The sequence below is a fragment of the Micromesistius poutassou genome (genome assembly GCF_964030765.1).
Source record: "Micromesistius poutassou genome assembly, chromosome: 21".
In the NCBI taxonomy this organism is placed as follows: Eukaryota; Metazoa; Chordata; class Actinopteri; order Gadiformes; family Gadidae; genus Micromesistius; species Micromesistius poutassou.
In genome coordinates this window covers 9,458,401-9,481,422 of record NC_140291.1, presented here as the reverse complement: position 1 = coordinate 9,481,422, position 23,022 = coordinate 9,458,401, and the positions used below count along the sequence as shown (strand labels likewise).

The window sequence follows — 23,022 nt, the reverse complement described above, 5'->3', positions numbered from 1 at the left end:
TGCACCCCCAGGAATTTGGTGCTGCTCACTCTCTCCACAGCAGCACCATCGATGGTCAGGGGTGGGTGTTCGGTCTGGCCTCTCCGGAGGTCAACAACAATCTCCTTGGTTTTGCTGACATTCAGCAGGAGGTTGTTGTCTCTGCACCACGCGGTCAGAAGGTTAACCTCCTTCCTGTAGAGGGTCTCGTCATTCTTGGTGACGAGACCCACCAGAGTTGTATCGTCCATTCATTATTGAGTTGCCTTTTAACTGTGATGGATGTAAGTAAAGTGATTTCTTAAATTAGCTTGCTTTAGTTAGTGTGAGTAATGAGTTTGTAATAGTCTAACAAAACATACGTTTTGATTTCAGAATGACCTGAGAAGGGTAAAAAACATTAATACAAATTAATGGTTTATAAACTTGCTGCTGCATCACTTAGTTACCCCAACCAGCGGACGTACAACCATTATTGATCCCCAAGGGGAAATTCAAGAAAAATGACTCATGTCACCTCCCGGGCTCCATATATACGTTATTGGGTTGGTTATCTTTTTACTCTGTTATTAGTCTTGATTAAATTTGTTGTTTAGGAAGTACAACAGAACCAAGAGAGTATAAGAGAACACTTGCGCTCATTCATTTACACCTGGACCCTGTTGCTTATTGGATAGCCACCAGGGGGCAGCGTTTCAGCTCTTTACAACACAGACTGCCCCCTTTTTGAACGGATTTGGTACCATTGCGAACGGTTACCGACGTTCCTTCGTTCCTGACTGCAATCACCTTTCGCGCGTCCGTTACTAAATAGCACTGCTAGTGCTATATAATATATATATATATATATATATATATATATATATATATATATATATATATATATTTTTTTTTTTTTTTTTTTATCATACAGCGACGCTAAAACAGAGCCACTTTCGTGTCACAGCATACCCTGGCTTTGAGCGCAACATACACGCTAATTGAGGTTCGTAGTACAGCCCACAGAGCCGCAGAAGGGGTTGTTGTCGTGACTTGCCTCGAACGCTACCACGTCGTGAGTCGTGACTTAAGTCGTAACTCATGGGTTGAAAAGTGTCCCTGGAACGCAGCATAACTTTACATTAATTTAAGGGAAATCATGGTTGCTCTGTGGTTACGCGATCGAGTTCAGTGGCAGGCTGCAGCATCTTTCGCGTGCGGGTAAACGTTTCCATGGTAACAGCGAGCTCCGCCAATCAAAGACGTCGTGTAACACTTTAGAATTGTGATAGTGTAACGTTTTTAAAAGACATCGCGAATAAAACATGTTTTTCTGAAAACTTTTCTTTAACTTGTGGCTTCTACAGGAGATTATACCATCGTTTCACAATATAACGGCTGGTGGTAACTATACTTGGTTGGATGGTTACGACATTATGGTTTCAATCAAAACCTCTATGGAGAATATGATTGGGATTTTCACCTCCGGAACCACACTAGAGTTTACACATCAAAATAGTTAAGTCACGCCCACATTATGAGGTGTAACTGTTGCGTGATGCTTTTGCTGAAGTAGTTATAATAAATCCAGGGGACAACTAGCCGCGAATGTTATAATAATAGTGAATGTTATCAGAGTTTTGCTAATACACACATATGCTATTGATTACTGAATAGTTCACTCACTTTTATTTTTGTGAAGGACTCGCTTCAGTCAGACAGATAAGCTTCTATTTCAATCTAATTCTAAATCATCTTAAAGATTTAGCTTAACGATTAACGACTGCATAAGATTAAAAAAAAAAAACTAACTAACCACTGTTTATATTTTCATACTGTTTAATAACAATATTGAAGGAAGAGGTTTTTGTGTACAGAGTATACAAAATAAAAGATTTTTCTTGTATAAAACTGAATGGCCAAACCTCCCTTAGAAAAGAATTCAGCCAAACATGTTGGGTTGCCCTTTGTTGGACATTCAATGATTTCCACATGACTATGCCCTTCAAAGATACTGACACTTGAATGTTCCCAAACATAATGCACAAGTTTTGTGTGATTGAACCTTTATTCTTACTAGTATCAAATCAATACGGCCCACGCCACCAACAAACAATCGCTTTACGGCTCAGATTCAGGTGTTCTGATACCCATCCCTGATTAAATCATTCGACAGATGATATCAGTCTTCATAGAAGGATTCGGGCATCTTGTCCTTCCTATCACCTTTGCCGCTTTACCGGTCAGCCAATCAGAGCAGCTGTCTGCAGAGGGCTGACCCAACCAGGAAGATGGCCCGCCCCCTGTGCGCCGGCATCCAACCAGTGGGCTCCAGAATCCATAAAGGAACAGTTTTATCAAGGCACAGGTTTCTTGAAGCAATAGGTTTGCATATTGCGTCCACAGAGGGACAGAAGAAGGCTCCTCTACTACTGCGTGGCGTTGGGAGGTCTGTGTTGAATCTGCCTCGGCTCAACTCAACTGCATATCATGAGACTGTCCTCGGCCAACGGCCAGGCCAGTGGTTCAGCTGTTTCTACGTTGTCTGCATAATCTGCAGAACGGAGCACCCACCTGCACCCTACGGTGTTTAGGTCTCTGCCTTACCTTTTAATAGGCCTTTAATAGTCCCACTTCTTCTGTTGTGCTACAAGGGCCAGGCATAACAAATAAACTTCATTCCCTAATCCATGCCCATGTTTTCTTTTTTATCAAAAAAAGGATTGATCAACATCAGGAAAGGTAATTAATAAATAACACCTCAGGAAACGGCCTCATAATTAAAAAGAAGCACATGAACACGGAGACCTATTTGAGGCGACAGCAGCAATATGCTCCTCTCTGTCCGAGCTGGTCCGTGGATCCCAGCTGGTCTCCGGATCCCAGCTGGTCTCTGGATCCCAGCCCGTCTCTGGTTCACAGCTTGTCCCGGTCCAGCAGCTCCTGCAGTTCGTGCTGGATGTCCACCGGCAGCTCCAGGGGCGGCAGGTCGTCCAGACAAAGGTCCTCCTGGGCGGGCATCTCCAGCGGGGGCAGCTGGGGGATGGCGATGTCCTTCCCCTTCCCCGAGCAGCTCTTGTCGGGTGGCAGCACCCACAGCTCCGAGCGCTCCACCAGGTCCGCCGAGTCCGCCGCCTCCGCCCGCAGCCGCCCGTTCTCCGCCCGCAGCCGGGCGTTCTCCGAGGTCAGCCGCTGGTTCTCGTCCATCAGGGCGCCCAGCATGTGGCGCAGGTCCTCCATGGCCGTCTGCTGCTCCTCCAGGCGGGTCTTGTCGTCCTTTGCGGTCTTGGAGCCGCCGGGCCCGCGGGCGGGGGCCGGGGGGGAGCCCGCGGTGCGCCGGCTCTGCAGCTGGTAGAGCAGGGTGTCATACTCCCTCTCCGAGCCCCCCGCGCCCCGCCCCCCGGGCGCCGGGCCCTGATGGGTGGGGGCCAGCGGCCGGGGCGGGGCGGTGGGGGCCGGGACGGAGGCTTTGGCCCCGCGGCGGGCCTCCCTCTTCCAGCGCTCCTGGATGAGCCGCTGCTGCTTGATGTGGCTGTCCTTCTGGAGCTCCATGGACAGACGGGCCTGGACAACACACCGGGATTCACACACCGTATGACAGCACACCGTGAATCACACACTGTGTCACAACACACCGTGAATCACACACTGTATCACGACACACTGTGAATCACACACTGTATCACGACACACCGTGAATCACACACTGTATCACGACACACCGTGAATCACACACTGTATCACGACACACCGTGAATCACACACTGTATCACGACACACAGTGAATCACACACTGTATCACGACACACCGTGAATCACACACTGTATCACGACACACCGTGAATCACACACTGTATCACGACACACCGTGAATCACACACTGTATCACGACACACCGTGAATCACACACTGTATCACGACACACCGTGAATCACACACTGTATCACGACACACCGTGAATCACACACTGTATCACAACACACCGTGAATCACACACTGGACCTGGACAGCACACCATGAATCACACACTGTTTTAAATATTTCGATTCCGGTTCGATTTCGATTCCTGTAAACCGATGCCGGTTCCTAAACGGTTCCGAAATTGATACTTTTTTCTTTGACATGAGCAACTTAGGCTTTGCGAAAAGGTATAGACCTATTTAAACAAATAAAATTGTCACTGTAGGTTATAAAAAAATAGTCTCTTTGTTTATAGTTTCATACACTGCTTTGGTGTGAAGCACTTTCTGCTTAGAGGTACCTTGGCTAACATAGTGTGCTGTTACTGTGATGTAGTGATCTTGGGCCAGGCTGGTCCACCCATCACATGTAATTGCAGCCTTTTTTACTAGTGCTGCTAACTCAGTAAGTATATTGTGTTGGGAACATTACTTAAAAAAAGTAATTTGTTATAGTTACTCACTACTCACAACTAAGTTAGTAACTGAATTACTGTATAATAAAAGTTACCAGGGAAAGTAACTATTTGCGTTACTGTAAAAAAAAGTAGTGCTTATATCTCCACCTTGAAAATGCCAACTTTTCATCGGATTGCTCCGGACTCGCCATCTCTGCTGCTTCTTCAAATATGTTTGGTGTGTGATTGTGGTGCGCGTGGCCTGGCTTGTGTGTAAAAACACTGGCTCCGATTGGCTACCATGAAACATGACCCCGCCATAGCCAATCATAATCGCTTATCTCGTTATTAACCCACCCAGTCTCCATCCTCACTAGCAGTTTGTGTGTGGAGCCAGGGGTGCGTTCGGATTACGCAGTTTAATCAATTCATATCAATTCATACTAACGCACCGCATTTAACATTCAGTAACGATAACGGCGTTGTAACGACGGAAACAGTAATTAGTTAGATTACCCCGTTACTGAAAAAATAACGGCGTTACCTAACGCCCTTTACCTAACGTTCTTTTAAACTGCGTTATTCCAAACACTAAGTGTTTCATCAAATTGGAGGTATTTCCCCCCCTTACACAAAATAGTTGTATTGCACTTACATGTGCTGCTCATTTTTTGTCATTTTTTGTTTTAGTAAAGTAAAGAAAGAGTGTTTTACTTTGGACATGATGGCTGCAGCTGGAATTTTTCCGACCACAAGAGGGCGAGAGGATTGTTGCGTCACCGAAATGAGGCACCGAAAGAAATGTAGTCATTCGGTCCGGGTAGAACCGACCATGTTGCCACCGGTACCACTCGGTACTCGGTCCTCGGTACCCAACCCTAATCACAACACACCATGTTAACCAGGACCATGACCTGCTCTCTCCACATTCAATTGGCCCTGACATCCATTGGGTACAAGGGAGCTGCCAGGGACAAATCAGTTTCACGTTGGCTCACTGATTGGGACATTAGCTCATCTGTGTGATGTGGAGATAAGCAGAGGTTCTCACCTGTTCACACTCTGTTAACTTCATCGCATCCCTCAACAGATCTGAGGAAGAAATTAGGGATAAGAGATGAGAGGAAAGGAAGACTGGAATTAGGATCAGTTTACACACACAGTATTCATGTCCTTTAAATAGGATTAGCAATGTTGTCAAACAAAAGTTCAAATGTAATTAAGCAAATTTGACTTTCAGCTTTCCCATATTAAGACTAGTGATCGACCGAAATATCGGCCGGCCGATATTATCAGCCGATATTTGCGTTTTTTACATGTATCGGTCAAAATTTTTTTTGCCATGATTTACAGACAGTTAAATAAATGTTCCTTTTTTAAATTGAGACTTATAGATAAGACTCTTGCCGTATACGGTCGGTAAAACAGCAACGCTTTTGGCCCACCTATATCAGATACACCGATGTGATTGGTTAATGTTCTGGAGCAGGGGAATTGGGGAGTGAGTATATTGCTCGTTCCCAAAGTGACTCGCTGAGCAAATTCAAATTGTGCTCTTGCGAGAACTCTGGCTTTCCAGGGTAGTATCGGCTCCAAATATCGGCTCAATCTTTTTCAAGTCTCGTCCACCAGTTTGTGGTCCTGTTTCCTGGTGGTCCTGAGTCCCCAGTGATTTACGGAGGCACGCAACACCCAAGTGATGCCAAATGATATCAATATCAACAATCCCAGGAAACGGCCCCTTGCATATCGAGTACTCTGCGCTGACACTACGTGATTCAACACCACAGAGAGAAAAGTTTAGTTTACATTTCATGTTATTGTTTGTTGTGTATTGTTCCCCCCGCAATATAATAATAAAAGGTCCTTTTCCTGAAGTGGACTTCACACATACGATGTGTAACCAACAGCACTACGGGGTGTGTAGGCTAGCAGGTAGAGCAGGTGCACTGTGGCACATTCCCTTCATCTACACATATCGTGCAGATTGTTTTTATCATTATTTTTTCCACATCGACCAATCGATTGATCATAGGTCGACCGAGATTGTATGTGGTTGACTACAGCCCTGATATAATCTACACAATCTCCTGCTCGTTTTCCACAAACGTCTTCTTTCAGGAGCTCTCACTTCCTCTGTGACAGGATCCATGTAACAGGATATATTCACATCTGGTAATGAAAAGAGACGAGAGGATCCAGGGTAACCTTATTGTAACTTCACTGAAGCTCCTCACCCTATATCTTCCCCACACACATGTTCCTTGGTCCCCTGCACTGGGTGAAAGATAACAACGTGCGTTGGGGCCTGATGACAGGCGAAACAGAGGCCCTCGCCTGGGGAGGAGGGACAGCCAGAGGGTTCAAAACCCAGGGGACGCTCAATTCTGCTCTCACATTGCTGTTCACTTTTGCCTGTTTTGCTAATAAAAAAAGATATTGGCACTGGTTCACGCAGAACAGCAGACATGTAGGGTTTTCGGTTTGAACAATTCTCCTCTATTTGTATTGGTATGCACTGTTGTTTAAAGTTTGTTGTTCAACTTTAAACTGTTGTTTAAAGTTGTCTCTTTTCATGTAATAAAATTGAGCCTAAGATCTTTTTGCTGGTTTAATTGACCAAAGACCAGAGTATTTTTCTTGAGGGGAGCTGATCCAAGTGATTGATTTTGTATGTTTTTAAGAAAGCTGAAAAATATGATCAAATACGGACATAATCTGAATGTCTATCAGGATATGATTATTTGTCCATATGGCCCTCCCCTAGTTGATAGTTGCGTACGTCGAAGAGAGGGTTCAATATTAAACGTGAAAGAAAGTTTGTTTAAAACATTAAAAAATGAACTACAATCATCGTCAGAATGTGAAGAAATAACTGTTATGTCCAAGAAGTGTATGAATTGTGTTAGAGATATGATGAAGCACCTTTAAGACTCTGGGACACACTCCACACTGTGGGGTGCATTTAATATGCAACCGCGCATTACAGTGGATATACGAAGGACTACGACTGGACCCATTATTAATAATCATCTTATTTTGTCTCTTTTGAATAGCCGCTTTCTTGTCCTTCTGCTTAGACGGACTCATCTCCCATCTGGGATCAATACATCGGACGCAACTTCAAACATAAATATGGTGTTGGTATACAGAACTTTGTTTACCTGCAAACTCACTGACAACCTGTATGTTCCAGTCTGTTCAGTAGAGATCTAAATACACTCCTGGCTAACACTTTCAACAGGCTCAGCCTTTCAGCTGATCCCCCTGGAAGCTTTGAGGAGCTACCGTGCTGCAGGTGGACCACGATAAGAAGACCCACCTGCAGCGCTGCTGTGGCAGGCGATGGCCGCTTCGTATTTCCCAGCCGCTAGGAGACGGTCGGCCTTCCTAGACTGCTGGTGGGCCTGGGGCCGTCGGTGACAGGTCAGCCATGAGGACGTGGTTCAGAAGAACAAGGATGTTTAAGTGACCGCAGTGTACAGGTGGGAGGAAGACAGGTGATTGAGTACCATAAGAGGGGAACAAAAAGAGAGACAAACACATGAATGGAGATGAGGAATGAGACACATATTCATAAGAACCAATGACATTAGACAGGTTGTATAACATAGTACTACATGAACAGGCATCACTGTTATATTATACAATATGAAACACCTTTCCTCTACGTTCCAGTTTAGACCTTAGATGTTGTTCATGATGACAGATCATAAAGGATGTCTTTAGTTGTTTATGATGTAGGACAGATCATTAATGATGTCTTTAGTTGTAGGAGCTGAAAGCAGGTCAGATCCCAGCTGATCCGTCCTGCTCTTTGTTCATGACAGAACAACAACAACAACATCCCTGGAAGAGAGGGGCTATCAACAACTATGGAAGCTAACGCTGCTAACTTTAGCTTTAGCCTGGCGCTAGCTGCTAGCCACTGAAGCATTAGCTCGTTATTGCAACATCAGTAGATACTCACGAGGTTGAGGGGGCTGTCCTCCACCTCCATGAAGACGACTCTCGGAGAACCCACACCTCACGCACTGTACTCCCGGAGGACTGTCATTCACCGCGGCGTGAGGCAGCTTTAACCCGACATCAGGGACCGGGAGACGGGGAGACGGGTCGGAGTCGGCGGTCGGGTTCGGTCTGCGCAGCTGCGTCATGACGCGACGGCTCCACAGGGGGCATACGCCACGTCACTTCCGGGATATGCCCCCTCCTAATGTCACGTGCTTTTTGTTTTCATTTTCATTCCATGCCTCTGTACCAATCTCAAGGAAATGATAATCACAATTATTGAGTTTAAACGTGTAAATGAACCATCATATACAGCATCCCGAGAGCAACAGCGGGAGGGCTGAAGACCCGGAGGAGGACGAGGACTTCCTGGTCTGGGACGACATGAGCTCACGTATGTAACGTTGTAATGCAACGTTGATTGTTGAGCGGTTTAGGGGTTTAACTAACATGAGCTTCGCGTGAATGACACATCGCCATCACGTCTTCTGTCACTCTGAGTGATGAAAAAGATAAGTCACACCTGCCTCCTCGCGACCACCATGGCCTCCATCCTCCTGCTGATGATGGTGCTGTACGGCTCCATCAGCAGCCAGCAGCACCAAGAGAGCACCCCTTTCAGACACGACTACCAGCTACTTGGGAGACCTCTGTTCAAACTGGACATATCGTGGCCAAAGTACCCGGAGCTCTTCAGAGGTGCTGTGTTTGCAGTGGCTGTGAACCACTACGGAGAGGTGGTCTATGTGGCACAGAGAGGTGAGCATTGGTCATTTTGATCTTGATAATAATCTTAATCAGCGCAGCTAGTTTTGATCTCGAGTTATTATTGCTCAGAATTGTATGGTCTCCTTTCCCCCTGTTAGGTGATTCTGTACCCAAGGTCTTGGTCTTCACGACCAGTGGCGACTTCCTGATGGCCTGGAACACCAGTACCTTGGAGATGCCTCATGGGATATTTCTAGCAGACCCGGAGTCATCTAACCCCACCGTTTGGATCACGGACGTGGGGAATGGCCCGTATGGCCACAGCGTCAAACAGTACTCCCCCTCCGGGAACCTCCTTCAGGTGGGATGTTGGAACAAACCTCGGGAGTGTAACTTAAATATACACATCTTATCCAAATGTCACGTTTATTTAATTTATTTTTTATTATTATTATTATTTATTATTGTGCTTCTGATGGTGACCAGGTGCTGGGGACCCCGGGCACGGCCGGCTCCAGGCTCAGCCCCCTGCAGTTCGACCAGCCGGCCGAGGTGTTCGTCCACGGCTCCGGGGAGATCTATGTGGTGGACGGGGACGGCGGGGCCAACAACCGGCTGATCAAGCTGTCCAAGGACCTGGAGGTGCTGTGGGTCCACGGTGAGCATGGCCCGGGCCTCGCTCAGTTCTACATCCCCCACAGCGTCACGGTGGACAGCTACCAGCGGGTCTGGGTGGCCGACCGCGGCAACAAGAGGATCCAGGTGTTCGACGCGGTCACGGGGGACTGGCTGGCCACCTGGGGCAGCTGCTTCCCCGAGGACGCGCCCTACTCCGTCCGGCTCACCCCTGACAAGAAGTACGTGGTGGTCGTCCAGCTCAACGCCAACCGGGTCTCTCTGCTGGAGGCCCCGCCCGTGGGCGTGGTCGGCCAGTGCAAGGTGGTGGGCATGATTCGGTTACCAGATGATGTCAAGCCCCACTTGGTGGATGTGGACCAGAAGACGGGCGCTCTGTACGTGGCGGAGATAGCGGCGGGGCAAGCCCAGAAATATGTCCCCATTCACCAGGATGGGGGCTCCTTCTACTGAGAGGCTACGACCTCACCTCCCCCCTGGGGCTCCTCTCACCAAGGCCTGCCCCCTGGAGGCTGGGAGGAATGGGGCAGAGGGACGACTGGCCACATTCACATGCAACCTCCCAGTTGCATGCTTTGTCAAACTCTTTCTCCTCTTCCAGTTTCTTCCACGCTAACGGAGCTCCTCACATGGATCATGAGGAGGAAGAGGAACATGGAAATGCGTTTTAGTAGCAGGAAGGCCCAGAGCTGACCGGCTGCTGTACCATATTACTCTGAATCTCCACATCTAGGCTACACCACTTGATTTAAAAGCTTAAGGAAATTGCATTATTACTGTAATCCCCCTACTGTTCATCCCGCTTCTTGAAGTGTTTCACCTTTTGTCGACTTCTGTTGTAGATTTAGCTAAGCCCCATTGTTCAGTGTGCTGCGTACTCGTGCTAAGACTTGTACTGGAATACAGTACTGTACTGCAGTTTACAATACTGTGGGGGAGAAAAACCTAATATAGTCTCATACATATAGTTTAAGTTGATCTCATCAACAAAGTAATTGAAGTATCAATGTAACCTCTAGGCATAGATAGATAGACAGATAGATAGTCCTTTATAAATCCACCTTAGGAGAAATTCTCAAGTGACCAGCAGTACAGTGGGAAAAGAGAGTGCAAAACAAGAGTATATATACAAATAAATTTACCAATTAGAAATAAAATATAATAAACTATTAGAATAAGATAAAACATACTATATACATGTAACTGTCCGTATAAAAGTATAAATGTGCCAATGTGCAGGGTTCCTGAGGTAATGAAAAATGAAATAAATAACAAGGTTTAAACAACATAAAAATATAGGCATGAATTTGGTTAGCTGGTAGTAGGATGGTTGTTATTTGAGCAGTATCATTAATATGCAAAAATCTTTATTATGTTCTGAAATATATTGCTTTTGGTTCAGGGTTTATTAATTGTGTTTTGAGCAAACATTTTCTTCAGCATTATAGTTGACCTTTCATGTGGGTATATGCACTGATATATTTGTTGGGCCTGTAAAATGAGCGCTGCAGAGGAAACGATTCTTTGACTATGCCACACAGCTGTTCAGACATATTTAGTCTGTCACTGCGTAAAGGATTTATTCAAAAATTGAATTCCAAGCCTTTCTCCAGATACTAAACAGCCTAGATTAGTCCCAGGCTGGATTAAACTGGGAGAATGTTCTTTATTCTTTGAACTCATCATTTGAACCAAACTTATTGGGAACAAAAGTGATACACACAGTTTCATGCAGGTTTAATCAAATGTGATGCAGGTAAATAGTCAAATAATGACTTTGTTAGATGCACCTTTTTTCTTTTTCAAATGAGTATTCTGTCTTGTGTATAATCTTTCCATTGACCAGATATTGTATTATGTCAAGGACCCTTGTGTGTAGGAACTCTCCTACTCATATGCTTGTCTTTATCATTAGAATTAGAATTATTATAATATGATTATTATTATCATGTACATAAGGCAAGGCAAGGCAACTTTATTTATATAGCACTTTTCATACACAAGGCAGACTCAAAGTGCTTCACATATAAACATTGTCATACAATAAAAGAAAATAATAGATAAGTAAAAAGTAAAATAGATAGAAAAAAGGCAAAGTTAAAAAAAACATTTTAGAAAGGCAAAGGTAAAAAAAAATGCATTTTAGAAAGTGAGAAAATAAAGGCAAAGTTAGTAATAAAATAAAAAATAGAAGCATTCTAAATTTAAGATTTAGCAGAAAGCTAAAGCAAACATAAAAGTCTTCAGTCTTGTTTTAAAAGCTGTCAGAGTTGGGGCAAGTCTTAAATCCTCAGGGAGTTTATTCCAGCTATTTGTTGCATAGTAACTAAATCCTGCTTCCCCATGTTTCATGTTGACTCTGGGGATAATTAACAGATTGGTCTCAGAGGATCTTAGTGGCCTAGAAGGCTTATGTAGTGGAAGCATATCAGTTAAATATTTTGGCCCTAAACCATGTAGGGATTTATAGGTTAGCAACATGATTTTAAAATAAATTCTCTGACATACAGGGAGCCAATGTAACGATTTAAGAATTAGTGTAATATGTTAAAAAATTTTGGTCTTTGTTAGAACTCTAGCAGCAGCATTCTGAACAAGCTGTAGTTGCCTTAGAGCTTTTTTTGGGAGACCTGTAAGGAGACCATTGCAGTAATCAAGCTTGCTAGTGATAAAGGCATGTACAAGTTTTTGTAAGTCTTCGGTAGACATGAGCCCTCTAAGTCTTGCTATGTTTTTAAGGTGATAATATGCATATTTTGTAACTGATTTGATGAGACTGTTGAAATGTAAATCTGAATCCATGATAACCCCTAGATTTCTGGCTTTGATTGAGGTTTTCAGGGACAGAGAGTGAAGGTGTTGGGTAACTTTAAGCCTTTCGGTTTTAGCACCAAATACAATTATCTCAGTTTTGTCCTCATTTAGTTGAAGGAAATTTCAGCACATCCAATCTTTGACTTGCTCAATGCACTGGCACAACAGATCTATGGGCTGATAGTCATTTGGTGATACCGATACATAGATTTGCGTGTGATGGTCGTGATGGTCGTCATAGCAGTGATGGTCAATATTGTTATTTTGCATGATTTGCCCTAGTGGGAGCATGTAGATGTTGAATAGAGAGGGTCCTAAGATCGAACCTTGTGGGACTCCACATGTCACGTTTGTTGATTCTGAAACAAAGTCGCCAATGGAAACAAAGTAGTTCCTATTTCATAGGTAGGACCTAAAACAATTTAAGACTGTGTCTGAAAGCCCCACCCAGTTTTCTAATCTGTCCATAAATCAATATAAGTTGATGTATGTGCAGGTTGAACCTTTCAACCTAGAATGCCAGACAGACTGCATGCATGTGAGAACATACTCTGTACTGTCTATAGGCAAGGCAAGGCAACTTTAATTATATAGCACTTTTCATACACAAGGCAGACTCAAAGTGCTTCACATATAAACATTGTCATACAATAAAAGAAAATAATAGATAAGTAAAAAGTAAAATAGATAGAAAATAAAGGCAAAGTTAAAAAAGCATACTAGATAGACAACTAATAACTAATAATTTTGGAAATGATCTGTACAGTGGATCTGTAAAAGTGATTCATGAGGGGACAATGTAAGGGTTTTAATTGTTTCAATAACAGAAACAACAAGTGAATGAATGAAGAGAGAAATGTCCTATAATATCCTTCCCAACCTGTACCTTGTTGTAGATGCTTTGCCCCATGGCTCTAAAGAAGAACATGTTAATATGTCAATGGTCGTATTCTAACATAGTATAATCTGTCTATAGCAGTGTGTGGAATTGCACCCCACATACAGCCTATAGCTACATTGTTTACCTGCTTATGATATGTGATTGGTTGTTTCAATGTGTATGTCTTTCTCAGATCAAACACTGTTTGATCTCACACCCCCTTTTGTTTAAGAAAATGTACTGCGGTGTTCCACAACCAGTGGCGGTCTTAACATAGAGGCATAGGTAGGCGGCCGCTTGGGGCCCCCATAGTAGGGGAGCCCCCAATCAGCCTTTTTTTTTAAGTTGACAAACAGAGACGAAGCAATACGAGTCTAAACGTGAAAACAAAATAAAGGGTTAGGAAATGGGTTAGGAAATAAAGTTACCCAAGCGGCTCAAATTAAAGAAAAAAGCGAAAAGACGCCGATAAGTATTTGGCAACGCTGCCAAAGATGACACACTTTTTTACGGCTCCTGTTGGGGATACAGACAGGAACAACAATGTTCAAAGCGTTGAACATGCCGCTACAGCAACAGCAGCTAGCTGTGAAGTGGCACTAGGTGAAGACCTGTGAGAAGACGTCAATAAGTAGGACTCAGAAGCGTCAGAAGCGTGTGATGTGGAGAACAATCTATCTTTTCTCTCTCTTTCTCTTTTTCTTTTTTTAAATAAATATATAGGTTTGTTTGAAATGTTCAATCTCAAGTGCAATGCTAATTGCAACCTCACGCATACAAAGTCAATTATTCCTCTTGGCAATATTTACTAAGTATATGACTGTGGGGGTTTACCATAACTACTTGTCTTGCTGTTATATTGATATTGATTTGATCTTAAAAAAATAATAAACAGTGCTGGTTTTCCTGGAATTTTGGCAAAGACAGGTGTTATCTGTAACCTTATTCTCTGTTGGGTTCCATCGTGACTATTAGTTTGTGTAGTGCTACACTTGTGTTCTCTGCTTTCCATCTTCATTTTGGAGTAAAGAAGTGTATGCAGGGTTTAAAGGGGAAGATTTTTTTTCTCATCTCCAACCTTTCCACGTAGATTAGCTTTACCTGCCTATCCACCATTCAGTCTGTACATTTTTTTTCTTCGTTCTATTTTAAAGATCGGATGAGGTGGGCCCCACATATCTTCGCCTTGGGCCCCAAATTTGCTAAATCCGCCACTGTTCACAACCAAAATAAATGTGGCACTTTAACTCATCTCACACTTGCATCCACAGTGACATGTTGTGCATTGTGACACACTGTGATTGAAACGTTTCAGTCTTGTTCTATGATCAGTTCGATATGAACATGCCATGTGCTGTGTTTATTCAGACCACATCGTGGAGGACTCAAAGAGCAACGCAGCATTGCACCACTAGATGGGGCTCCAGTATGAAAGTGTGGGTTGGTCACTGGTCAGAAGTCTGATTCTCTATCCCCGCTCGCGGTTATTCAATTGCATGCTTGTTCTCCTCAATCACAAGGTCTTCTATCGCTTTTAGTGTTGGGCTTTTAGTGTTTTAGGCGCTGGTTCAAAATCGGGCTGTTCCTTTGCACCTTAATCAGCAAGTCAGTGGCCAAGATCCATGATTTCAAACGGACAGCCCATTGAAGTTAACGTCTCAGTACCAGAGAATGTTTAATATGAAGAGAACTGACACTCTCTTGTGACTTCCGGTTTCTGAACTAGTTGCGGTAAGCGAATCTTTTTTTTCGTAGGATGATAGGGGCACGTACCATAGATATATATATAGAACACTAGATGTCTCGTCCGCGGTGCTGGCCAATGGAGTCGAACGTCCGCACTGGCGGCCATCTTGCCACAGTTAGCTCGAAATCGTTCCCTATCACGGATATAGTGCACTATAAAGGGTGCTCGCCATTTTGTAGTGGTGTTCGAATTCTCAGTGGTTAATTTCATTCACTATATAGTGCACTATAAAATACCAAACATTTAAGTGAACATACGATGTTCCCTACATGCTACTCCCTTGTACCACAATGCAATGCGGGGGCATTTACTGACGCAAATGACGTTCAGCTTAGTGTCTGAATTCTCGGTTGTTCGTTCCCTATATCATAAACACTATATAGGGAATAGTGAGTGAGGGAATAGGGAACGATTTCGAACACAGCGATTGTGTTGGTAGTGGTACATGCACTTTTTAAATAACCATAACTTCATGCTCAATTTTCAACCGATTTTCAAACGGTTTGGTTTGTTATAAACGTCAGAGATGTAGTTATGACACTGCATACTTATGAATAATTATGTTATGTTCTAAAAAAATAGAATAATCTAAAATAGGTAGCCTACAAGATTTCCCTTTACAAACAGTAGTAGTTTGCAAGAAACCAAACTGTTTGAAAATCGGTTGAAAATTGAGCAAGTTATGGTTATTTAAAAAGTGCATGTACCACTACCAACACAATAGCTGTGTTCGAAATCGTTCCCTATTCCCTCACTCACTATTCCCTATATAGTGTTTATGATATATAGTATAATAGTGAACTAACGTAAACTAACTAAGGGAACGAACAAACGAGGCAAACAAACGGACGCTACGCGGAACATTTCTAAACGTCATTTGCGTCAGTAAATGCGCCGGATATTTGTGTGACGCAGACGGATGCGCCCAGCCGCCCACATCATGTAAACAAACTCACGAGGAAAGCTGGAGGTTGTATTGATGTTGAATGTTACATTTGCTATGTTAAATCCCAAATAAATAGTTGACATTTCGATGGTGTGAAAGTGTGTTTTTGTTAACTATGGTTTTCTGTTCCGATTGTAAGCTGTAATAGCCCACGATGTATTTTGTTTAGTTAACAAGCCTAACGAGCGATCTAAGTAACGTTAGTTATAGGTAGCTCGCGATACAGATATAACTTATAACTAATTGTTGGCTCGCGAGTAAAAACTGTAGTTTGGTAAGAAATGGTAACTAGTGACAGCTAGCAAGTAACCAGAAAACTTTTGTAAAAAAAAAAAAAAAGGTTCCTGTTGTCTGGCTGCTGCTGGCACAATTGCACACAAACGGAGGCGAAGGGAAGCTCATCTGGCATTTAAGGCGTCTCGTGTTGATTCGCCGATATTAAAATTTATCAACCAATCTAAGCTAACAAGCTACCTAATATGAGCACTTCGTATTGTCCTTACTAACTAACCCTTGTGTTTATATTTATTTTAATGAATAATAACGGTTTACTACAGCCCTAACAACTCTAATAATTTAGATACTCTTAATAATGGACTAACATTTAATAAATATAAACATGTCAATCAGAAGAGACTTGTGAATTCAATGAATATTTTATTGTGAAAAACAAAAATTGGTGACAGAGCAGTATTAAGTAGGACAGTTTCCCTTATCCCCAAGAGAATCCCTCTGGAAACAGCAACTGCAAAAACAAAATACAGAACACCATTGTGATTGGAGTAGTGACAGAAAAGCTCAATGTATACATTGAGCTTGTATACAATGTATACTACAAAACGTACTGCCACCTAAATTTCACCATGCCAGTCCTTCGGCTGTATCTGGACGGAGAGGCAGACCTGAGACCAGACTACAGGCTGAACAGGGGGTCCTTGGAGCACCTGAAGGCCATAACCCACAGCAGGCAGGACCATGGATGGGGTCATTACCTGGAGGTGCTGGTCTTCATATTCTGGCTGGCCAGTGCGACATCTTATCGCGTTGTGTCGAGGAGCTATGCTATTCCACGGACAACAGTTCACGACATGGTGCATAAATTTGCCAAGAAATTGAAAAATTAAAAAAGATTAAAAATCATGTAATCTGTTTCCCATCCCTTGCTGACCTGGAGGATGTGGGAAATGGCTTTGCCCGCCTGGCTGGATCCCCTGCATTTTCCAGGGTAGCAGGCAGCATTGATGGCTGCCAAATTCATGTAAAACCTCCCTCTGTCGATGGCCAATATAAACAGGAAATTGTTCCCCTTCATTCAGCTGCAGGCAGTCTGTGACCACCGTGGAAAATATGTGGACATTTTCATCGGGTACCCAGGGTCTGTCTAGCCTGGTTCCGCCCGCCTCCGTACTTCCGCTCAATTTTCATTTCCTTTCAGTACTTCGGTCTGGGTGTAATGTATGTTCGAACGATTTCTTTTCCCTCAAGTTTGTCCCTCCAATCAGCGAACAGGAGGCGCGGCCTGAGAACAGTGACGCACAGGTCGTGCACGAGTTTCAGTTGTAGTCAAACGAATACCAGGAAGCAGCAGGAAGACCGTGGAGAAAGATGCTAACGAAGCTATTCGGTCTGTTGTGGAAACTCTGCCGAATATAGATAAATTAAAGCTGGAGCAGGAACAGGCTTTGCTTAGTTTTGTTGGTGGTCAAGATGTTGTGGCGCTTCTTCCCACGGTATTCGGGAATAGTTTAATTTTCCAGCTGGTGAAGGAGTTTGCTAAGCATGAAATACGTCACGACCAAACGTTAGCGATTGGTTAAGGCAGATCCGGAGTGGCACTGGGCAGAGCCAATAGGTTTTAAATTTCAACAGCACCCGCCTTCAAGTGAGCAATCGTCTCTATAGCAGTTCTAGACCATCGGTATGAATGAAATGAGTATGAAGGTCTAGTTAGGACTAGGCTAGGGTCTGGCCACGACTCCAGGGTATATAAGAACAGCCCTTTGTACACCAGGCAACTGTACCCACCCCAAGGATTCTATCTCCTTGGGGACGGTGGGTACCCTTGTCTTTCAGCACCTGTGGCCATCATCACCCCCTACAAAGAGCCAGTCCGCCTGGAAACATCCAGGCGGTTCAACCACCACCACGCCAAGGCTCAATCAATTATCGAGCGTTCCTTCGGCAGCTTGAGGACTCGATGGAGGTCCGTCTTGCTCAAGGTACTGGAGGTAAAAATCACATTTGCGCCAGATGTCATCGCCTGCTGCACAATACTGCATAATATGTTTGTCCAACGGGGACATCATGGAGCCAGAAGAGGAGGTCAGGCCGACGACAATGCTGCCATGTCGCATCACAACCAGGACCAACAGAGTGGGGACAGGAGCAGAGAGCATTTGGCTGCCGCTGTCTCTGCGCCTGATGCTCTGGTGGCAGCTCTGGAGGTCCATGATTACATATAAAATAGGAAGAATTTTTACATAACATGATTACACATAAAATAGAATAGACAGAATTTTGTACATAATTATACATAATTATATGTTACATATTAGTTATTTTGCAGATATGTTGTTCCCATCGGGAACAAAATAAATAAATATATGTATATATATATTAATTTTTTGTTATGTTATTATTTCTTTTTGTTATTTAATGCATTTCTTTTTTCTTAATGGCGTGGTTTTGAATTACTTTAGCCATATTTATATCTCTGTTCACTTTTTAAAGACATTCTGGCATAATAAAACATTTGTTTAAATGACCTTCATAGTGGGCATACTGTTGACCTTGATATATCTTTTTGATATATAAAAATATAAAAACTCTTAATCTCCAAAAACATTTTAATAACACATTCACACCTGCTGGACAAATTTCACACACATTCACATTCTATCAACAATTCTCTCGAGAAGAGACAGCAGCCTCTCCTCTCGCTCCTCCTCTCTCATTGCCCTCTCCTCTGCCCTCGCAGTCTGAGCCTCCAGGAACTCCAAGACAGGGTCTGTCCTCTGCCTCTTTGCTGGCCCTGGCCCTGTCTCTTCTATTCTCTACTGCTCTGCTGCAGGCCCAGGGGATGCTCCTTGGGTATCAGAGGACACTGCAGCAGGCCTGGAGCTTTCTCCCCAGGCTGAGGCAACAAGGACAGGAGGCGTAATGGATGGCCTCCCACCAAGTGCCTCATCCATAAGGGAGTACCATCTCCAAGACGCTGCAGTGTCCTCTCCTGACTCTGTCCCCTGGCCAGTTTTTTTTTTTTTTAGCTCCTTGACATGATGGAGGCATGGACTTGTCAATGAGGCAAATGTATTTTCACTTTGAGATAATGTAAAACAATGTGCAAAGAGCTGACACAAATCATACCTTGTAGGTTTTTTTGAGGTTCTCCCATTTCTTCCATGCCCTGGCCGGGGTTATGGCTCCCTCAAGGCCCATTTCTTTGAGGACAACTCTAGCTAACACAATCAAATGGTTACTTACATTTGCCATCATCAAATTAATTGTTTGAAAAAAATATAAAGCATAATATTATATATGTTTATATTGCACATCATTTATTAGTAATAGGCTCGTAATTGTTTCCCTATAAATAGTGTATTTACAGATTATGATGGAGTGATGAAACTGGTAATCTGAGTTTAAAACTATAGCATTATTTGACATAAGTATTTTATTCAGTAAGGAACGAAACGTAACGTTATCACTAAAAGATGTTATATAGATCTTACTCCCATCCGTGCATTGCTGCATTGCGCTTCCCCGAAAAACACAATCGTGTTTGATCCTCATTTTAATTAACTTCTCCACATCCTCCTCAGTCCCTTGGAGCATATTTCAATGTTAGTGTTAGCTAACAGATACTAATAAAAAATAGGGGTATTTCATCAAATAGCAAATAATAGCACATTTTGCAGATTTACAACGGTTGAAAATCGTTTCAAGCGTTTAAAGGTTGGCGTGTAACGTGTGATACAGAGAAGAAAAAAGATAATTATCTTTACTTACATTTATAAACGAAAGCCGGAGACTGTTCCATCTTTTTTTTTTTTTTTTCGCGGTTATTCAGATTATTCTTCTCCTCCGGAAAAACACCACCGCATTGCATTGTGGTATACGGGAGTAACATGTAGGGAACATTGTATGTTCACTCAAATTTTGGGTATTTTATAGTGCACACGAAATTAACCGCTGAGAATTCGAACAGCACTACAACATGGCGAGCACCCTATATAGTGCACTATATCCGTGATAGGGAACGATTTCGAACACAGCTACTGTTATGGGTGAGTGAGCTAACTGTGGCAAGATGGCCGTTTGTTCGTTTGTCCGTTCAGTCGCGTTTCCGGTAGCGGTGAATCATTGAATGCATGGTTCTCAGCTGAGTCGGTCAGACTCGGCTCCTCCCTCGTTCTCATTCTCAAACGAATCACGATCGTGCAATGGTGCAAACGGTCATCAATCACCACAACATTAACTAAGTTCCTTTCAGCTGAGGAGCGCTTCATGTTCGGAATCGGGATGTTGTTGCCCGCCTGGCTCTCGTGACATCTCAGTCCTCGAGTCTTCACCACTTAACAGTCAGTGAACGAACAGTGACTCGCGACTCAGCGTCAGCGACTCAGCGACTAGTGGGTGGGTCTGGGAGTCAAGTCTCAGAGAACAAACGATACGAATGAGAGAGAACTGAAACGTGGAATCAGGTTGGTTCGTTCTTGTTAAAGAGTCGTTCATTCTAACTGATCCGGTCGCAAACGACCCATCACTAGTGTGTACGGCCAACAATGGCCCAAACTGTAAGAAATCAAAAGGACATAAGTACTCATTCATTCGACTTTTGAACTATAATCTATATTGAACTTGCGGAATCTACAATAAAATCTGCGATATTTCGATGACAAGCAGGTGAAAGAGATACATTTAGCCGTCAAGCCCCATAGACCCCCATTCAATCTGCACTCATGCGATCACCCCCAGTGGAATTCCAATGGAGCTGCAACCAAGTTCGATACAATGGGGCTCATTAGAGAGTGCCAAGGCTCTTGGTAGACAAGCGCTACCAGTACTAAGTTTTGTTGTGGTAGATATCATCCCATTTTTATTAAATTGTTAAATATGTATGCGTTTTCAGTGTTAGTAGGGAGGTGGAGGGGTTGGAGGGCTATGTAATATTTATTAATATTAAATAGCTTCCTGAGAAAAAATTGACATCAAATTTGTGATCTAAACTCTAAATCAGAAATGGCAACATCCACATTTAATTTCTACTCTATTATGTTCAGTCTGTTATCAATTCTCACTCTGTGTGTATGTTAAACTAAACCAGGCCTGCATTTCATACAGTAGCCTGTGCAACAGCAACCCCCCTTACACACACACACACACACACACACACACACACACCCCTCTGTGACATGGGGAGAGGGGGTGCATGGCCCGGTGGAACTCTGTGGGCGAGCAAACCTGCAAACAACAGACAACATGTGAATTGAGTCATAACTCATTGAATCAAGGATACGGAGAGAGAGAGAGAGAGAGAGAGAGAGAGAGAGAGAGACAGGCCAGAGACAGAGTAAAGAGGAGTAACAAATACATTTTCTGCTTGATTGTGAAAATAAACAGACAATATTTATGGCTAAATAAAATTAATATTAATATTCTTATTTAAAAATTGTATCATTATTAATAATTGTATATTATTAATATGATAGTACAATAGAGCGTAACAGTGACCGCCCCCTTTTTTAACAGCTCTGGTGCCAGAAGTAAATTTCCCATGCATTTATCCCGTCCACTTTTTGTAAAATCCTTATATAAAGAGTTTTAAGCCTGGAACCAAGCCAATCGTTCGTCAAGGTAGTCGTGACTAGATTATGTTTGATTCGGGCCAAAAAATAATTTGGAAAACAGAAGAAAAGGCAAAGGTACAAGACTGTGTACATTATTTTTTGGACAGAGTGAGGAACTACTCATCCCATGATGCATTGTGAACCTTTTTGCAATGGTTCCAACCCAATAGTTTAGCGCGTTTCTTGCATCTTATAACCTTTGTCATTATTATATTGTTAATACAAGTTGTGTCATATATTCTATGTGTGTGTTAGTGTATGTGTGCGTGTGTGTTAGTATTTCATATAGTGTGTAGCGTTGTCATCGACAACTAACCCTTTGCTGACTGCAGTCACCGCGTAATAACGTTACTCGTTTTTATAATACATGTGAATTCAGTCTCAGATTCTAGTTACATATTCATCCAACATTATGCATTCCTTTGATTTTATACTACCCAAATTACTAAAAAGCACTGCTAGTGCCATATCATATATTTGTACTTTTATTTTTATCATATATTCTATATCAACATATTTTTCCACTGTTACAGCTAATTTCCTCTACAGCTCTAACCACAACTCTAACTTTCCATTAATATAAATCGTGGTTGCTGTGGTAAGCGATCGAGTTCAGTAGCAGCAGAGTGTCTAAAGGAATAAGCCGTTTCTCAATTCGTGTTCTTGTGTGTTCTCGTGTACTTGCGTTCTCGATAAACGTCATCAGTGGTAGCCCAAGCACTGTTCCAATTCCAACGTATCATTTGGATGGTTACGACATTAAGGCTATTAATCAAAATCTTGACGGGGAAAATGAATGGGATTTTTACTTCCGGCACCACACTGTTGCGCTCTATAGATATATAGAGAGAGAGACATAGAGAGACAGTGAAGATGGAGAGACAGAGACACAAACAGAGAGAGACACAGAGAGAGAGACAAGGGGAGAGACTCATGTTGCTTTTCCACCGACAGTATCAGCTCAACTTGACTCAACTTGCCTCGACTCGTTTCCATCTAAAAAAGTACCTCTTCAATGTGGGCGGGTCGTAGAAAAGAACCTCTCCACCATGGGCGGGTCGTCATTAGGTTTAAATCACGGGAGACACAGGAGATTCCCGGGAAATCTGAATCTGA

At 43.1% G+C, this 23,022-nt stretch overlaps 2 protein-coding genes across 2 annotated transcripts; one reads left to right on the top strand and one right to left on the bottom strand.

The window, feature by feature from the left end:
• Positions 1 to 1,814: 1,814 nt before the first annotated feature.
• Positions 1,815 to 8,445, bottom strand: nrbf2b (nuclear receptor binding factor 2b). The gene is made up of 4 exons (XM_084485814.1): positions 8,286 to 8,445; positions 7,638 to 7,722; positions 5,367 to 5,407; positions 1,815 to 3,522 (listed from the first exon to the last, which is right to left on the bottom strand). Exons 1-4 carry the CDS (start codon positions 8,313 to 8,315, stop codon positions 2,875 to 2,877), a joined length of 804 nt encoding a protein of 267 aa, XP_084341940.1. The 5' UTR covers positions 8,316 to 8,445; the 3' UTR covers positions 1,815 to 2,874.
• Positions 8,446 to 8,561: 116 nt separating this feature from the next.
• Positions 8,562 to 13,696, top strand: LOC311367012 (NHL repeat-containing protein 3-like). The gene is made up of 3 exons (XM_084485812.1): positions 8,562 to 9,085; positions 9,193 to 9,395; positions 9,521 to 13,696. Exons 1-3 carry the CDS (start codon positions 8,830 to 8,832, stop codon positions 10,121 to 10,123), a joined length of 1,062 nt encoding a protein of 353 aa, XP_084341938.1. The 5' UTR covers positions 8,562 to 8,829; the 3' UTR covers positions 10,124 to 13,696.
• The last annotated feature ends 9,326 nt before the right edge of the window (positions 13,697 to 23,022 follow it).